Source organism: Copidosoma floridanum, unplaced genomic scaffold (assembly GCF_036245765.1).
Source record: "Copidosoma floridanum isolate Cflo_tuat_1 unplaced genomic scaffold, Cflo_Japanese_pri ptg000035l, whole genome shotgun sequence".
Lineage (NCBI taxonomy): Eukaryota > Metazoa > Arthropoda > Insecta > Hymenoptera > Encyrtidae > Copidosoma > Copidosoma floridanum.
In genome coordinates this window covers 638,626-658,426 of record NW_028321912.1, presented here as the reverse complement: position 1 = coordinate 658,426, position 19,801 = coordinate 638,626, and the positions used below count along the sequence as shown (strand labels likewise).

General features: G+C 31.5%; 2 protein-coding genes across 4 annotated transcripts in view; one reads left to right on the top strand and one right to left on the bottom strand.

Moving 5' to 3' along the window:
• The first annotated feature begins 767 nt into the window (after positions 1 to 767).
• On the top strand, positions 768 to 6,200 carry LOC106645940 (facilitated trehalose transporter Tret1-like). 3 transcript variants are annotated; one of them, XM_089597652.1, is made up of 6 exons: positions 768 to 840; positions 974 to 998; positions 1,632 to 1,855; positions 3,898 to 4,311; positions 4,762 to 5,231; positions 5,355 to 6,200. In XM_089597652.1, exons 1-6 carry the CDS (start codon positions 774 to 776, stop codon positions 5,793 to 5,795), a joined length of 1,641 nt encoding a protein of 546 aa, XP_089453778.1. In that variant the 5' UTR covers positions 768 to 773; the 3' UTR covers positions 5,796 to 6,200. The 3 variants fall into 3 exon arrangements, with proteins under 3 accessions (XP_089453778.1, XP_089453779.1, XP_014217403.2); XM_089597653.1 differs by having other exon boundaries at positions 5,339 to 5,590; XM_014361917.2 differs by lacking the exon at positions 768 to 840 and having other exon boundaries at positions 974 to 1,015.
• Positions 6,201 to 6,985: 785 nt separating this feature from the next.
• LOC106645943 (neuropeptide Y receptor type 2-like) overlaps positions 6,986 to 19,801 on the bottom strand; it is a 32,084-nt gene continuing 19,268 nt past the window's right edge. Inside the window, exons 2-7 of the mRNA XM_023391602.2 lie at positions 11,669 to 12,186; positions 9,950 to 10,177; positions 9,447 to 9,629; positions 9,147 to 9,344; positions 8,752 to 9,059; positions 6,986 to 8,657 (exon numbers count right to left, since the gene is read on the bottom strand). Coding sequence (XP_023247370.2) covers positions 8,255 to 8,657; positions 8,752 to 9,059; positions 9,147 to 9,344; positions 9,447 to 9,629; positions 9,950 to 10,177; positions 11,669 to 11,773 — 1,425 coding nt within the window. The 5' untranslated portion in view covers positions 11,774 to 12,186 and the 3' untranslated portion in view covers positions 6,986 to 8,254. The remainder of the gene's footprint in view (positions 8,658 to 8,751; positions 9,060 to 9,146; positions 9,345 to 9,446; positions 9,630 to 9,949; positions 10,178 to 11,668; positions 12,187 to 19,801) is intronic.

Sequence of the window (19,801 nt, the reverse complement as noted above, 5' to 3'; positions counted from 1 at the left end):
AGACGAAGGCCGAAACATGTATACGTGAAAAAAGGAAAGCTAAATATATATGACTACAATTACGAAAAACGTATTACTACTTAAACGAGTGATCGACACGTCTGATACTTAAATGTCGATTATGTTTATCAGTTAGAACATTTATCTATACTTCACGTTTTCTTTCTTTGTACGTTTTAGGACATTTAGTATATTCTACTTGTCTACGAAATTTTGCGTTTCACGCGTCCTGAGCCTTTTGCTTCTTGAACAGTTTTGGGTTGATATTTTTTCCTTGATAAATGTCTACTTAAGAATAAAAAAAAATTTACCTAAACCTTACGCTTTTCGAATATGACATGAAAAAATATATTAATCAAAAATTCATCGTTGAAAAGTCAATTTCTGAACCGAAAAACGGGACAAACCTCGAATAACGAATTGGTTTTACCAAAAGTATCATGTAAAATTCATTGAAGTACCGAATCGAAAGAACGCAACCCCAGGCAATCGCATTGTGCATACGTATCTTGAATAAATGAAAAATAAAATAAAACAAAAGAACAAGAAAAGTCGGAAAAATTTCGTAAAGGCACACAAGTAATAAAATCCCGGGCACAATAGTATCAATAAAAATAATTATCGTCATTATCCGACCGAGGCGATTGATAAGCGACTATTTTGTAAGAGGCAAAATCGTCGGGAGCTTTGGGGATAAGAGCGGGGAGGGGGGGGGAGGCCCAGACACGACGCGGATTATTAGTCGAGCAGTACACCTTGGGCTCGTGATAATAATGGACATAACAGACCGGACACCATCTACGAGTCCCAAAATCGAGCGTCTCTCGGATTCTCTTCAAAGTAGACCAGATCATACTATTGATTGATAATTTTTTTTTTTTTTTTTTTTTTTTTCATTCAAGTGATGAAAAAAGTAATTTTTTTATACTAAACTCATGTGTGTTTTCTTTTTTTTCCATTTCTGTGTTTTAAGGAACTTATTCGAAACTACAGTTACCGTAAGTGCCTTGATGCCGTAAGTATATACCGAATTCACCGTGGATTCGGATGCATGTGCAATTAAATTTAATATATTGTGGTGACGGTCGGAAATCTGCGAAAAATGCGCCGCTGTTAATATTAATACAAAGATAAAAGTAGATATGATAAAATTCAATCCAAACATTGGTTTCTTCGAGTGCATTGTAACAATGCATTGTTCATGTGTATAATAAATACGTGTATCGTACGAACGCGTTTGCGTCAGTACAAGTCGATAAAACGGTACAAAAAATTTTTTTTGAAAAATTACTAAATTGATTATCCGTGTACTCCTAATTACAAATGAATTTCTAGTATCTACAGGCATTTTTTTTTTTTTTTTTTCCTAATCAGCGTGACGCTTGAACGTGTGTTTCTATGTGCTCTCGCTTAATTGCACACTACAATGCAGACAATACGATAGTTCGATGACTTTTATCTGTTCGCGTGAAAAAAAAAATTAGCGGGTGGATATCTGTAATTTACATGTGATTGGTGAAAATGTGTGTTAATTTTTTTTTTTTCTTTTTTTTTCGGGTAAATGTTTCGTTGAAAATTTGGTTTAAGCAATTTACGGTAAAATAATTTAATGAGCAATAACGATTTTTCAGAGACGACAAAGTTGACAGTGATTTCATCAACTATGTGGAACCCGAGGAGAGCCACTCCGTGTCCACGTTACGAAAATCCATTTCACAGTACTGCGCGGTACTTATCGCGAGTCTTTTGGCAATCACTTACGGATTCAGCGTTGGATTCACGATCATAATAACTCACCAATTGCAAAACGACACGAGAATCACTCATGTCACGGACAGTCAAATAACGTGGATAGGTAAGTCAAAGTTTGTGGAAAAGACAAGCTGTCTGTCCATTTTACACATTATGTGGTACGGCCTAAGTGGTTATTGCCGTAATTGATTTTGTGGAAATTTTATGCGGTGTACCAACGTAATTGAAAAAACATTATTTTTCGTACGAATTTTAATGTTTCGGAGAAGTAACTTGTGCTTTCTTACTACAATAAATTTTGTTTAAAACCTACTACACAAATAAAGTCTGGTTTTTTGCATGCGTGTATGTTAAAATCGTTGCAAATTTTATGCGCTTTTCAAATATTTTGTACATATTTTTGAAGCGTAGGAAAACTGTTTTTTCATAAAATAATTCCATTTGGAAATCCACGTGTATATTAAATAGTGTATTTTATTGGTACTCTGAATTTGCTGAGAAATCAAAATAATATAGTCGTTTTAAAATTTTTGTTTTCTGACTTAATCATACATGCACTAAAACTTTGAAATGGTTTATTACTTTTATGCTTAAATCAACTAAATAATAATTTCCATCGCAGAAAATGATTCTTGAGTAAAAATATAATTATTTAATTTATTTCTTGTAATAGAAATGTTCAGAAACATTTCGCACTAAATTATTAAAATTTTCTTGCTCTTTTGTAGGCAACTAAGTTTCGTAAATAATTAGGAGAAACTAATCATTTAAATTTTCAAGCGTAAAAATGTTGTTTCTTAAAAAAAAAAGTTCATGTAATTTTCTGCAGAACAGTCCATTTAACTGTAATTAATATTAACGTGGAAAAATTTTTATTAAACCATAAAATTTAAAATAAACATGACTCAAAAGATATGCTCAATTCAAGAAATATAAAAATTAATAAAAATTATTGTCAAGCAAATATTAATGAAAGTTGAATTGTAAAAAAAAAATATTGAATTGAAATTCTATACTCTATAGATCTAATTTATTTGATAAAAATTTTTCCATTTAAAAATGTATAACTTAAATGTATTACCTCTTAATGAAGTTTAAAACACGTGTCTATAATATTATTGGGGTTTTTCACTTGCTAAAGTATGTAATGAATATGTTCACAACTTTATTAGTTGACTGATGTTGAATAATAAAGTTTTTCTTTAAATAAGATTTCATAAATAAATATTATTTAAAATTTTTCATCTAATAACAGTCAAAAATTCTTAAAGATATTTAAAAATTTTTTTACATCTTCTTCAATAACGTCTTTTTAACACCAGAATAGGATATGCAACGATTGCAAATATTCTCTAATGAAAAGAAAAGAAGTATTCTGAGTACAAATTATTAAAAACAAAATTAATAAAATTATCAGAAGCACAACGAAAAATGAGATATTAAGGAGATATTATGCTACATAATTTGCAGAAACTTTTTCTTATGATGGACTTATTATATGAAAATCGACACTTTTTGCACACTTCCTTCAAAGTTTATTGGATGCATTCTTCGAAATTAAGATAATATTGTTTAACAATATTTTAGAAACAAAAGTCTCTCAATTACCTGTAAATAACTAATGCATAAGAATAATTGAATGATCATTCCGAATTTCGTAACAAATTTTTTGCATCACAAAATCAAAATTTGCTCATAACTTTTGATATTAAGTATAGTTTTTTTTAATATTTCAATTCATTTAATAGTCCAAATCACCTAAAATCTAACACCTCTTTTGCAAATGCACATGTGTTACAGAACGAAGTACTTTGTTAAAGCAAAACAAAAGCTGTTAATTCAGCTATGTACTTAACAACTATTTGTTCTGAAAAAAATTGAGCTTATTTTAAATGAAAAACTAAAAAATACGTCGTGGAAAACTTAAGTGTATTGAGAAAAAAAAAAAAAAAAAAAAAATTGATAAAACACATTACCAAAGCATTTAGCAACGTTTTCTATCGATTTTATCCATCCAAACTTTTTAATTAAAAATCTTGTCTTATTTTTAGCCATTAAGACTTCAAATTGCTTAGTCTAAATAAAGTTTTTGCTCACGTTGTGCAATTAAATTTTGTTAAAAAAATAAACTGGTGTAACTTTCAGGGAGTATGAACTACTTTTCAACACCCCTGGGCGCGATGGCCGGGGGTGCTCTGGCCCAGCGTTTAGGTCGCCGGAACACCCTTCTTCTGCTCACGATCCCTTACTTCATATCGTGGATGCTGATCAGCTACTCGAGCACCGTGAACGAGATCCTGATTGCCTTTATCGTCATAGGCACTGCCGGTGGAATCGTCGATCCCACGCTCCAGGTCTACGCGACGGAAATAAGCGAGTCACGGCTCAGGGGCGAGATCTCGTGTTTTATTACCACGACCATCATGTTCGGCGTGTTTTTGCAGACCATAGTCGGTATGTTTGTCGATTGGAGGAATTTGGCCATGTTTTGCGGCTTAGCACCGGCCTTTGGTTTGCTGCTCATTGGCTTTGTACCCGAGAGTCCGTATTGGCTCGCAAGTGAGTGGATTTTTTTTCTTTTTTACATTTTGGAGTTGATGGTATTCAGTTGAGATAAAATTGCTCAACGGATTTTGTTTGAAATACACAGTTTTAGTTTATTTTACAAAGGATTGATCGTCACTTGACTGACGGAATTTTATACGTCCCGTGATTGGTTGAAACTGACCAGGTGGTGGTTTGTTTGTGGCGGGAAAAGTTCAAAAATTAGATTTTGAGAAATGGAAAAATCAAAAATTCAATAAAAATTTATATTATAAATGTTTCAGTTTGATTTTCTCAAATAATCATCAAAAACAAGTGTATTTTATCAAAGTTTAGGGTAAGGTAAAATTCGAATTTCAGATGAACTAAAATACTATAAAAATTTTTTTGTTTCATTCAAAACGTATTAAACTTTTTGAAAAATAGTTAAAAATAATAAAATCCTCATAAACTATGATTAAACAGGCAAAGGTCGACTGGGCGACACCAAACAAGCGCTCTGTCGCCTGCGCGGCTGGACGACACCTCAGATGGTACGACACGAATACGATCAAATCCTCCAGTCAACGGTTGATCTCAACTCGTCCTACAAACCGCCATTCTTCTCCAAAGAACACTTCAAAAGAATGTCACGACCAGCGGTCAGATTACCGTTTATCCTCGTCAGTTTTGCCTTTTTTGTGTCCTGTTTCAACGGCACCACGAGCATTCTCACCTACGCCCTCGACACTTTTGAACTCCTCGAGTCACCGATCAACATACACACGGCCACCATCATTTTCACGGGACTGCAAATGTTGGGTTCGATACTCTTGTTCTTCATCGTTCCCAAAACTGGCAAACGATGGCCGACCTTTGTATCCCTCATCGTCGCCGGTTCCTCTTTTCTCATTGTTTCTGTCTACGTGTTTATGCGCAACCAAAGGTTCTTCAAGGTAATAATTAATTTAACGTGCAAAGTCACGCTCTTTTAAATAAAAAAAACACCATAAAATAGTGGTAGTCGGTAACGTAGGTCGCTCATGAAATCAATAAAATAAAGTCAATTTTTCCGTCAGGTGAGCTGCAATCCTTGGCTAAAGTGGATACCACTGTTGGCACTCGAGATATCAGTGTTCGCCACGACCCTGGGTATCGAAACAACCCCGTGGATCCTAGTGGGCGAAGTTTTTCCGGGAGACGTGCGCGCCTGTGCGACGGGACTCGTCACCTCCATTGGCTTTATCTTTGCCGCAGTGGCGAGTAAAATCTTCCACTCGATGCTCGCCGTTTTAACTGTCTCCGGGACGTTTATGTTTTTCGCAACGGTCAATTACGTTGGTCTGGTCGTGCTTTATTACTTTATGCCCGAGACCGAGGGAAGAACCCTTGCTGAAATTGAGGAGCATTTTGCTGGCAAGCATAAACTTGACGATCCAACCACCGGACCCGAGGGTACTGAGCTAATGCCGATAAACTCATCGCATACAAACGGCACTCGTAAATACGCGGGTGCTTGAGTTTTGCATTATAAGTAATGCTTATTACCCTTGGTATGAGTGAGTATTGATGAAAAAACTGAGATTTTACCATAACCTTTTTTATCGTAAAGCGAAGAAACCGCGAACTACAGTAAAACCGGGGTATATATTTTTTCTATCAATCGTTTCGAATTTATTAATATTGATGAAAAAATCGTAACTCTATTTGTTAAATTTTTTGATGTTATATTGACTCATAAGTATGCTAAAAGATAACAACAGGATAGTTAATTGAAATTCACGTGAAAAGTGTAAATGTAATATTTACGTAATTTACCGGCCGGCATATTTCAATTGTACAGGTTCTAGTACTCAATTGTAGTTCAGTACTAAGGCGCGAATAATTTATGATACAAATATGTGTTTTAAAAAAATCAACAAAGATCGTGGGCAGTATATTGTGTTAATGAAAACTTCTTGTGATAGTTATTAACAATTTCTGTTTCTTTTTTTTTTTTTATAAATACTTTGTAATGGCAAAAAATAGATACTGATTTTTTCCAAAAAAAATTTTTAATTTGGAAGATAGAAACTGTTTATCATTCTAAATTTGTACCATTTAGCATTTTAACTAATTCATCAATTAATTTACTTTATACATAATAGTCCAACGAAAACCATGAAACATATTTTGATTTATAACTAAAGTTTTATAACTAGTTTCATGAATTGTATATGTTACGATACGTATTATAATTTAAATTTGTTCATATTTACACTGTACTTACATATTTTTATAAGTATATAAGATTTATTTATTTATTATTTTTTTTTTTATGAGATAGATAATATAAACTAAGTAATACATTTTTTTAGCTATTTATAATACACCATACTAAAAAAAAATAATAATAAATAAATAAAATAAAATAAACTCAGAGCATGAGAATAGAAAATCATTATAGTATAATGTATGAAACATCAAAGATGTGTTTATGTTTAAATATACAAAAATTGTGTCTGAAAGCGTTAAAAATAATATGAAACAACATCCACCATGTAAATATCACGACTTTATAAAATCTATTTTTCTAATGTATACATTTTTTGTATAAAAATTGTTTTACACAATAGATATAATTTTACATCGTATACACATAATTATAACTTTGTCAATGCACATAATACCATGCAATAAATTGTAACTTATGCAGAAATATTGATGCACACATAGATTTTCACATCTTGTCATTTTCACAATTGTGTTCATACCTGTTGACATTACATTAGATATAATTAATGGTATACCAACTAATAATTTTTTCTGTACAATTAAACGTTGTCTCAGTTGACTATTTTGTACGCAAATGTATTCATATAGTATTCTATAAACAATTAATTATGCATCTTTGGACATGAATCTATTTTACATTAATCTGTATAAATTTTTTTGTATAAATATAATATGATTTATTTATACATTGTACTAAGAATTTACATTTATTTCTTACTATTACATTAAGAAAACATAAAAAATAAATACTTGACTACTTTAAATTGATGTAATAAACTTAAAATTGGTATAAGACACTTATTTATTATCACATTTTCAATTGAGTGGTATTTTTATTTGATGTTAAATTCATAACTTTTTTTACTTGCCTGCTATTATTTGCTATATACTAAAGTTTTTCTTTTTCTAATTATGCAATCAATTTGATTTCAACGATAATCTTTGAATACTTTAACATTAAAAATCTCATGAAATAATAATGTTAACGTGAATACGGATAACTTTATTTACCCTGATGATATATCATTATTATTTTTATAATCAACAGTTTTGTACGGTAAATATTTTATTAAAAAAACTAATATGAACCCTCAGTTCATCACGTAGATTTATTTACTATATAATATGGAAATCAGACCATAAGTGTTCAGCCAGTTTCATTAAATTAATTAAATTACTTTCAAACAAGGCGTACATTAAACTTTATTTACATTAAATGCAAGTTTCCTATTTTTTCCATCTATTAAAACAATAATAAGATATTCGAAAAAATATAAATAATTACGTGGGCATCTTTATCACGATTTCTGAAAAGAATTTTTGTAAGGCGCAGGTATATCATCTATTTTTAATGATAAAATCCTTACAACGACACCAAAACTGAGAATTTCAAGTTATTCATTTGAAAATTTTATAAATAAATTTGCTCGAATGAAAAGAAATGTTTTTCAATAATCTAAGATGAAATACTGCAACCCTCTGTACGTCAAATCAGATAATAATCCATTTTAAGTAGTAAAAATTGCTTACAAGACATAAACACCAAAGAGTTTTTGCACGATATCCTGTGTAGAAATATTGCGAGAATTCTTTCAAAAAATTTCGGTGAGGGAGATTCAAACACGCAACGTACATCAATGACATATATATATCACACTACTCATCGTACGGTCGGTTATTTAAAAAAAATTCAACAAACGTTCTACTATCTCTCCGAAGCCGGTATCTCTTTGATACTGCCAATGGTAGAGTTCGAGATCTTGGTCGAACGTACGGGGCACGAGCATGACGAGTTTTTACTTCGGTAATTATTGCCACCACTCGCGCACCCTTTGGCAACTTGTCTGTCCACCTGTAACGTCTTTGCGGATGATTTGCCGGCTCCGCTGCTGCTCACCGGGTTGCCGCGCGAGCAATTGGCGCTGGTGCCGCTGCCGCGGTCCGTTTCCGCGGCTTCGTTGGTGCAAATGTTGATGCGCGGTGTCGTTTCGCGCTTCCAGAGCTTCGTCAGGCAGACTCGAAAGTTTTCCGAGGACACACCGTAAAGCAGCGGGTTCACCACTGTGTTAAATTGGGCGATTATTAGCGCCCATATCAGGTGGTAAGATCTGAAAATCGATAATATTAATTGTAGATGTACCGGAGCCGTGGTTATTGTGACTTTATCAAGAGTTTGTGATTTGTGACTTGAAAAACGGATACCTGAGAAAAAATTCAGTATCCTCAGTGGGCCGGTGTCCATCTACATAGATAAGCACCATGACAACTGTAATCGGTATCCACATAACCAGGACCACGAAGACATTGAGCAAAAGGAGGCGCACGACGCGAAGATGCTTGTGCAATCTGATCTCCTCCTGTTGTGACAGACTACCGGCGCGATTTTGCCGGGCGCACGTCGCGTTACCCTGTATCGAGGCAGAAGACAGCTTGCGGCCAGCCCAAGGCATCAGTGTACCGACTATCGATAACTCCGAGTCTCTGCGTTTATTACTGTCGCCGTCCAAACCCTGTGAATGGTTGTACAAGAAATTGAATTGCCTTTGAAGTAGCAACAATTATTTGTATTCTCATAGTAAAATAGAATAAATGTTCACCTGAGCTACGCAAGGCACTGCCCATCGATTTCTCGTGTCGACCAATTTTTTGAAGATCCTCTGGTAAAAGTAGACCAACAAAGCTATCGGCAGAAGGAAAGTGAATATGATGATTGGAATCGTGAAGCAAAGAGACACGTTAATGACGTCACTGCGTGGGAAGATAAGAGTGCAAATGGTCAAGCCGTTGTCTGTCACCTGTACAACATGTCACGCAAAATTGTAGGTGAATTGCAAAATTTATATAATTTATTAAATGTACCTAAAAATGATTAAAAAAAATAGAGAGTCTAAAATTACCTTGGTCTGAAACCATAAAACGATCGGCAGAAAGATTAAGGCTGCGACGAACCAAGTGAGAAAACTGGCAGTAATAACTCGAGTGACGGTCAGGGCGCTGCGATAGGGAACCACCGCCAAGCAACGATGCCGGTCCATTGAAATGAGCGTCAGCGTCCATAACAGCACAAAGCCGCACACAAACTGGGTATGAAAAAAAAATTTTTTTTGCATTTTGATGTGGATATAAAATGATGTGAACCTACCAGTACTATTCAGTTTTTTTTTTGCTATATCAGATTCAGTGAGATACAAAATCATTTTCAGGCTTATACTTCTAAACTTTATTATGATAATAAAAAATACTTGGCATTATTTTCCTAAAAAAAATCTTAAAAAACCGAACGATACCGGTAAGGTAGATCGCACACCTAAAGTCGGTACTCTTATTTCCCTTAACCTTAAAAGGGAAAAAAGCGATACTAAGCTGTACTTGACTGAAATATTAGATCCAATATAAGTACCTGAGAGTATGGAAGCATGCGACAAACAGCCTCGCCGAGCATCCAAGATTGCGTGAATCGAGTGTAGGCCACGGCGGGCACGCCAAGGGTGAACAGAAGATCGGCGGCTGCTAAATTGACTAGGCAAAGATTCATTGGCGTGCGCATCTCGCGGAAGCGCAACACGCACGCACCGATTCCGATGTTCGTGATGACACTCATTACGAAGCACACAGCCATCACCAACACCTGGACACGTGTGATTTTTCATTCATTAGATATTCATATTTTTGATATAATTACATAATTGTGTCAATGGTCAATTGTATTTGAAACAGCTTTTTTACAGCACAACATTGCTCAAGAAAAAAAAAAAAACAAAAAAAAAGTTCCAGAAACAAGAAGAAACCTTCTATATGCTTTCTGGGTCGCTGAATCCAAATCTAAAGTAAATATTTTTGAGAGAGAAATTGTTGAAAGATACATGATTTTTGACCGTAATTTTGAGGTTATAAAAAAATTCTGACGAGATGGGATTAAACAGATTTTAGATTCAGATTCAGTGACCCAAAAACCATATGGCAGGTGTTGCCTAGTTTCTGGAAGCATTTTTTTGTGGAGCTGTGTAGTTTAGAAAAATATTTATTTTGTCTAGGTAAATCCAAAAAATATCCAATGTTTTCGTTAATCTACTGGAAGGAGTTCATAAATATAATACACTTTTATGGCTCACAATTTCAAATGCATAATATGCAATTCTATTGTATCTGTTTATTAGAATTAAATTCAAAATTTAAATATTATCGAACGACGCTTCCCAAATAAATCACGTGATCAACCTAAGCCAATCAGATATCCAATAAAAAGGCTTTGTTACGTGACCAATTAACTTTTAAAGAAAATACAGTACAATATATAGTACAGTCACTCGGGTGTACAATTGTAATCAAAGTTGGGCACGAATACTATTAAAATTTTTTTACTGTTTAATTTTTTGCTCCAAAAATTTTTTTCTTACTGTTTTGTAACGATATGCATAACAAATTTTTTTTTAATGTATTGAAATTCGTTTGAAAAAAAATAAAAATGAAGGTACTTGTTAAAGGTACTTTTATTGTTAGCTATTACATCAAAATGTAAACTTTTTTTTATATGGTATTGTTACTAATGATAAATAAAAAAAGTTTTCAGCAAAATGAATACATTTAACAAGAAAATAAAGAATTTCTTTGAAAGTGCTTGTAAATTCATGAAGTAATAGCACCCAAGTCGGTTTATAATATTTTATAAGAAAAAAAATATATATCTATAAATGTTGTTGTGGAAAAACCGACTGTTGAGTTGCTATTTGTCGAGAATTTTAAGGAATTCGAAGAAAAAAAGAAAAAGAACGTATTACGTGCATGGGTTTGTCTGCGACAATGACGAAAGAAAAGTTTCAACTATAGTACGACGTCGTCGAACGAAAAACCCAATTAGGAGGACTTTCATTCGGTCTTCCTTCGTTTGTTGGAGTTTCAAAGAAAGTTTCTTTTTCCACCCTTTCACTTTAGCGTACCTTGTATTGCTTTCCGAGGGTAATGGACGTTTTTTTTTTTTTTTTTGCATTTTCATTACGCAACAACACAAAGGTAATTTTACACAACTAAGGCCGAGCACTTGGTTATAAAAACTGTAATTCACTTTATTTGTACATTTGGTGTACGATATGATGTCTAAGAAAAATAAACATTGACTTACCTCTACGCCTCTAGCTCCGCTCTGATCACCAAATTCACTGTAATAGGTGAAGTAAGACCTCACACCCCAATCTTGATCTTCTCCCAACAAATACGACGAGTTCATGTTTCTTCAGGATTTTTCTTCTAATATTTAAAAACTTAAAAAAAAAAACTGTATCCGTTATGTGACCTCTTCCTTAGGTTGCATGTTTCGGTGTTTTCTTTTTTTTTTTCAAAGTGTCATAGTCATTAAAAGTTTACGCTTGTGTTCATTTTATTTTGAACATTATTATTTAAATTAATTCAAGTAAAAACACAAATTTCGTCAGATTTAACTGTCTGTTTTTTCATGCTTTGCGTAAGAATCAAGCCCAGCGTGTATTCTTTACGAAGCCACTAGCCCGATTCTTTGGCTTTTTCGTCAGTCAAGTTTTAGATTTTTTGTGCGATAAGCAGCCAGTCGTTTTTTTTTTTTTTTTTTTTTTTTTTTTTTATCAACTTTCTAACGGTGTTTCTTTATCTGGTGCTGCGTAAACTCTGAAACAATAATTATTTTTTGCTCTTTTTAGTACGTACGTTTACATTCATTTGAGGTGTTTGAAAGAAACATTGTGAAATCATAAATTAGCATCGATGAAACGTTCGTCTATTAATTGGAATATCGAATAATCTTCTTTTTTGTTTTGTGCATTTCAAAAACGCGTCGTTTCATTGCTTTGTTTAAAAAAAAAAAAAAGATATTTGTTTCGAATTTGAATGAGTATCAACTCGAATTTAAAAAAAGTATCACTCAACTTTTTAATTCAAAAAACGCGTATTATCTAAGTATTTTGATTTTATGGACGTATAAGCTCAATATTATTTTAAATACGTAAGACATATGTTTTTGATAATCCCAAATGAGATATTTTTTTGAAACTCAGAAATAATACGATTATTTCTTCCATTCAATTTGCGATTTATGATTTAAAAAAAATGCTTCACTTTATTTGAATGGATAATTGCTGATTTGAGATTATTATTTCTTCAATGTAGAAAAATAGCCTCTCAAACATAGACAGTAGGATAATAACGTTAAAAAATCACCCAATTGCTTTGATAGTTTTACTATGAAAACAGGCTATATTCAAAAGAAATTCACAAAAATATTCTTTTCATGTGATAATTTTAAACCCTGATTGTTCCGATGTTCGTATGAAACGGAAAAATTTCCAATCAAAAGTTATAATTCACTTCGGGTATAAAAAAGGAAAAAGAAATTCGTACAGTAAGAAGAGGACGATGATAGAATTTTATTAAAAAAAAAAAAAAAATCTCCCGAATCAAAGTAGATATACCGAACAACTGTTTTTCCAAGAAAGTACTCTATTCACGGGATCCGAGATCAAACGAGCGCTGCTTGCTAAATCTGGACTCTCATTTCTTCATTGCAGCAGTGAAAAATGCTCGAAAAAAAAAAAAAAAAAAAAAAAAAAAAAAAATCACGAAAAAAATTATTGCCTCGCCAGAGTTCCAATCAAACTTTCGGTCCTCGTTTCCAGGAGAATGCTATTTCCACATCGACGCACTCTGGAGTCGGGCAAAAATAGCAAAAAAATCCCACCCAACACTATTTTCAACGCTAATAAACAATCCCGCACACGCTCTCGTCCTTATATACCAAGCGAAAAACGATCGACTTGACGGAAAAAAAAAAAAAATCTCTATGTGTTAGAGAAGGGCCATAAAGTTAAGTGCACTTAGGCCTTATTAACAAAAAAAAAAAAAAAAAAAGAAAGAAAAAAAGGTCGTCAATCAATAGGCGTCTGGCACTTTCGCGCGCACCTTTGTCGGGAGACGGAAAAAGAGAACCAGATCGTCGGAAAGAGAGAGAGAGAGAGAACAAGGTCGAGGGAAGAAAAAAAAAAATCTGGAGAGCATCGTTCATTAGTCGAGCTTTGGAATTTCGCTGGCAGTCAATTCACGTCCGCGCGATAATATAGACACTCGAAATCGATTGCCTTCTTGGGTGTACCTATACTCAAATCAAGCTTATCTGCGTCTCGTATCGAGTCGAGCTTCTGTATTTTATATACGTGGGCGTGTATCACAGATCGAATAAGAAAAGGGAGCAACGTGGAAAAACCCAGTGGCATATTTTTCTTTTTTTTCGTGAGGGTGTACGTATTTAGGTACGCGCTTTTTTTTTTTTTTTTCTTATTGTGGTCGTTAGCGATAAAATTATTTTGGTTGATATTAATTTTTTCTTTTCAAATTTGTATTTGTTCGAGTTTCTTATTTACGCGCGTCAGATTGGAAATTTTTTTTTTACGTCATGGAAATGATTTAGGTATTTAATTTGCAGGCCATATTGTGCACTTGTCGAGATCGTAATCTACTTCGGAAAAGACTAATAGTCAGATTTTTTTTTATGTTGTATACGATTGTGAGATAGTATAGGAAAGATTATGTTCTTATTATCAAAATGGTAAAAATATTTTAAGTTTATATGTAAAATCGATAGGTAAATCGCAATCAGGTGTATTATTAATTATTTGCATTTTTGCTGAATAAAGGATCAGAAAGAAATTTTTTTTTTTCTTTAACAAATACCAGTGGGTTTTCATAGTGTAAATAGTTTATTTCAATATTTTACTATAAAAAAGTATTACATGTAATGTTGCATTTGAAACATAAAACAAACAAAAATTAACAGAATTTGCTTGATTTTAGAATGAGTCAACAATAACGAAGTGAAATTATAGAAGTTGAAATTATTTTTTATTTAAGAATGAATCTTAAATGAAAATGAAAGACTTTAACAAATATAAAAATAAAATCCAAGAAACAATTTCAATGAATTGATTACTTTTTAATATTGTTTGATTAAAAAACAAAGTACCCTATCTAATTTTTATTTAGATTTTCTAAATCCTAAAAATTAAGTATAAAATTAATGGAAGACAAATGTAATTAATCTTTTTATTCAATATTTGTGAAAAATAGAATTAACATTATTTTGAAGTTTTTTATTTCTCTTGTTTATCTATAATATCTACAAGAGTATCTATAAGGTTTCCAGGCAGAATTGATTCCTGAGGAGTGTCTTATGTTTTTGCCAGAGGGGAAAAAGTAACCATCCATAAATCATCTGTTTTTGTATGAAACATATTTTGTACCTAATATGAATGTAGTGAGCATTACCAAAATACCACTTTCTCATTTTATCTGAACAAAATTGCTGAAGTTGAATGTATTACATTTTTTACATTTGAAAATGTATGATAAAAATTCAATTTTTTAAACAATTAGTCTCGTACTTATTTACAAATCATTTTATGCCACATTGATTAAGTAATTTAAAAAAAATAAATTTCACTTGTAAAATAAAATTATCTGATAACTTATTATTTTTCTAGCCAATAAAATCAAATTAGCTTATCGAACTTTTGAAAAAATATTGAAATAAAAATTTTTCATCCTAAAAAATATTAAAAAGTAAGTAATTTTTATTTGGAATTCCTTTTTTGAATTCTGATGACGAACTATAAATTATATTTATGAGAAAATTCATTTTTATGATGTTCTTTTTAACAATTTTTGAAGGGTTTTTATAAGTTATTAAGATTTAAAAAAAATAGATGTCCATTAATAGTTACGAAAATAGTTCACAAAATACAAAAAAAAATTGTTTAAAAATTTACATAAAACCCTTAATTTTTCAAAAGAAAAATCAGTTGAATTAACAAGTTCAATGTAAAAACTATAATGTGGTTTGCTATAGCAAAAAACTTTTAAAAAACAAAATTAATTCACGTACTTCTAAATGAATGAGCCAGAATAGTTTTTGCATTTGTATCCCAACGCCTCGAAAAATTATACATTATTCAGTTTATTAAATATGTTAATTAAATCTTATTCTTCTGTTAAAAAACTCATTACCAGATAAAGGCCAGATATCATATTGTTTTCTGTGTTAAAATGTCTTAGTTTCAATAATTTTCTGCTATTTCTTATTTTAAAAAATTTTAAAAACTATGAGTAATATACATTCAGTACATAAATTCGGTGGACCATAAAAGTCTTAAAAAAACAAACAAAAAAATTAATATTAATTTTCAGATGGAACATGTAACAATCTACATTTTTCGCATTCTAACACACTACCACCATCTGCCGAAATCAATAACCATCCCCTTCAATCCTGTAACGACATCATCGCACAAAGCTTACAAGTATCAGTAGAACCACACATCGCGCAAAGTAAAACGTATACGCGCACGTCTCGATTCCACGACTCGGTCCGCAAGGCCGGAAAAGAGTAAGTGCCGTATCGTTTTCCCATTTTTCCCTCACTTTTGGACGGAATGCCGATTTTTTCCGCGTAAATGCTCTCGAATATTTTTCGCCACCTCCAACGCCTCCCTGCAAGCCGAGCTTGATTTACGAGCGGATCAAAACCACCGGCCCGCGTCGACCAGTTTCCCGGAACGCTCATCCCGGCGCGTCTCTTGAAGGCGCAAGAGGTACGTCTTTTGGGGATCTTTATTTTTTCACGACACCGGTAATGGCCCTGATTTATCCCACGAGAAAGTACTGTGCCAGAGCTGCGTTGGAGTGGTTTTTTGCACAGCAGCCACGGCTTCCATAAATTGCGCTTTGATTTTATTTCTGAAGTTATGACAAGTCGAATTTCATTGGTTCGGTTGATACTAGTGGAAGAAGGTTGTACGGTTTTTTTTTTAAATAAAATAAATGATCGCTATTGGTGACTTGTAACGGGAGCAAAAAAAGAGATTCTTGGATGACGAATGGACTTTTTTTTTTTTTTTTTTTTTTTTTTTTTTTTTTTTTTCTTTCCAGCGTTTTGTAAAGGAAAATGGCGACGGCTTTCGTTGCTGAAGTGCAACCATAAAAGTTCTTTTCACCCTTGCGTTTTTGTATACGCTGGAATGTGTTTGTTCGAGGTATTGAAGAAATGGAAAAATAAAAAAACATTTACTTCACTGTACGGGTTTTTGTTACGAAAAAAAAAAAAAAAAAATTGAGCATTTTTTTTAAACAATTTATCCAATGCCAGAGAAGAAAATTCCAAATATCGCCTTTACCAGTTCGAGTATGAGTATCGAAAAACTCAGTCCATGAAAGACGGGGAAAAAAAATATTATTCATCGTACAAAGGACGCGATGTTGATGGTTGCGAATTGTATATTATTGATCCGTCGTTCCGATTAATTTTCTGCACACGGCTGATTAGATTTTTCGTCTTTCATATTTTTCTTCTTGACTGATTTAGGTCAAATATTCCAAGTCCGTCATTATTCTGAGGAGGAGAAATGAAAAAACCACTACTTGAAAGATTTTTTAGTCTCACAAAAATATTCAAAATTTGTAAAAACTCATTCATTAAAAAACAATCTAATGCATTGAAATATGATCATTTGACTTGGTTGTTTAACGTGAAAATAGTATATCTGGTGTCTTGAAAGTTCTACTAGTCAACTATAGATGCAACAATTAAATTTGCTAAGATTACCTTACCCACATCCCTGATGTCTTTTGATGTATATACATTATCGAGCCTTTTTTTTATACTCACATGTTCTTTAACTGGTGAAATCTAATTCTCTTACTGCCTCATTTTATGTATTGATGCAGTATAGAAGAAACGTGTTTTTTTCTTTTCTTTTAATAAATGAATATTTTTTATCTATTTGTCCAACAAAAATTTAAAGTATTTTTTACGATGCTTTTTTCTTATGCTTGCAAAGTTAAACTTGAGACAGCTCATTATACCCAAGCGTTATCAATTTTTAAATTTAATATTTACTTATTTATTTCAGAAAAATTATTATTATTGAAGATAAATTAATACTAAAATATCTCAAAGACTTCGGAATCACATAACTGATATGTATAACATCAGTATATACTGAAACAAAAATTTCATGGAATCAAAAAATGTGTTTAAAAAAGTTTCTGTTTAAAAATTTTCTTAATACAAGACATTTCAATACTTTAAGGATGTAAAAACATTTTTAAACGTGATTTTTTAAAATTAGTAAAAAATCATACAATTGCATGGGAGCATTGGCCCGGTCTACTCTAGAAAATATTGTATTGTTACTGAAACTTTTTGATAGAAAAAAGTTGTTTTAAAATTATTGTATTCAAAGTAGTACCATTTTCAGCCTTCTTTGAAAAAGTATGCTCAATCTCCAAAAAAAAAAAAAAGTAAAAAAAATTAGAAAAAACTCCTTTTGCATCAACTTTGATTCGAAATAAACATGCAGCTTTCGCGTAAAACAGCCGTCTCGAGTAATGAAGGAAAAAATCAAGATATTCTCGTAAAAATGTTCTTCCTTTTGCCTTTCCGAGCTCGCGACAAAGTGCATTAGCATCTCCGTTTTATCAGTAGCCCTACAGTTGCAGCGGCAGTAAAAAAACCAGTCGTATGCGAAATTTTGTGCAAATAAAATCCTAAGAAATTTTCTTTCTTGGTTATTTCTCCCTTACCCAGTTTTTTACATGTCCTAGGTATGTGAACGGCTTCGCGCGTTCTTTGTTATTTTTATTACATTTTTATAATTACTTGACAGAAAATTTATTGAAACTATTTCCCTGATTTTTTTCGTCTTGGCAAACAGATATATTAAATATTACGTATAGTTGTCATATTGTTTCGAATTAAGTCAAAGTTTTTTTTATACTTATAATAAATTAAAATTTAAATTTTAGAATCATCAAAAAATAAAAATGTAATACATTGTGTTTTCGGGATATTATAAAATTATGAAATACATACTTCATTTAATTTCACATTAACATTAGTTATATATAGTATCTTAAAAGACAAATAAAATAAAATAGAACTAAATCATTTTCATAGGGGAATTTTATTTTATTTCTAATGTTACTACAATTAGAGCACAATGATTTTTTTTATCGTATGACCTGTCTTAACTAATCACACAACGGATAAAAAAGCCACAGTCACGTCACAATCAATTTTTTTAAGATAGAGGATTTATGCACCGCGCCAGGTTGAGTTTTCGCGGGAAACATTTGATGAAGAATGGCAAGGCGACATTTATTCGTGTTCACGGGAAAATGTATACAGAACAAAAAACTCAGTTGTAAAAAAAAATGATAGGGAAAAAAGAAAAAAATGAAGATTGGATAAGCGACTTGGAAAACTTTTTTGATTGTTTGAAGTTTTTTGTAAGGGTACGTTTTTGGGTAAAATATTATTCAAGGTATTTGTTTAGATATCATCGTACGATATTTTTTTTAATTCCAAATAAATGAATAACGAACGCCCAGATTTATTAAATCACTTCTTATTTTACTGTTTAAAGTAAGTACACCTAAATTTAAATAATGATTAAATCCATGAGAAAAAAAGTCGGATGAAATAAAAATTTACTGACAAAAGTATTTTGGAAACAAATACGCGAAGCTGGCGCAAGCTTGATAAGAAGTAAGGTAACTTTCTAAAAATGAAACGATTTAATTCTGACGTTTTTCTCAAAACTTGAAAAACGAAATTATAATTTACAAAATAGAAAATTTTTTTTTGTCACACATTTATTTTAAAATATTTAAAAATCTATTTTACAATATTAATTTTTGGAAACAAACTGAAAATGTACTAAGATTGTTAAAAAAACTCATATTTAAATACATATCATTATAAAAAATAATATTATTATAAAATAATTATAGAAGAACAATGATTATGTAATCATAGATATAGTGAATAAAAAATTAAATATTTTATTTTTATTTTTTAGTTTCTCCTCAGACAAAAATAAAAGATTATGAAAATTTTGGATTCTTATAATTTTATTAATTAACTTCATTTCATCTACATTACTTTTATATTTTTGCATTTAATATTGAAATTTCAACGAGATTTAGTTAAAATTTATAATAACGTATTTCTATAAAATAATATCTCATAGAAAATTGTTTTATGTATTTCTTAAAATTATATATTGATTTAATCAAAATGATACATTATTAATTAAAATTGTGTATTCATTTAATTTTTAACAATGTGTTCCTCAAGTTTTAAACATTTACTTATGAAAAAAATTTCCAAATAAACTTTTATATTGTGAAACAGTATCGCCTATCCTAAATGAATACTTAGTACTACTATTTCTTATTG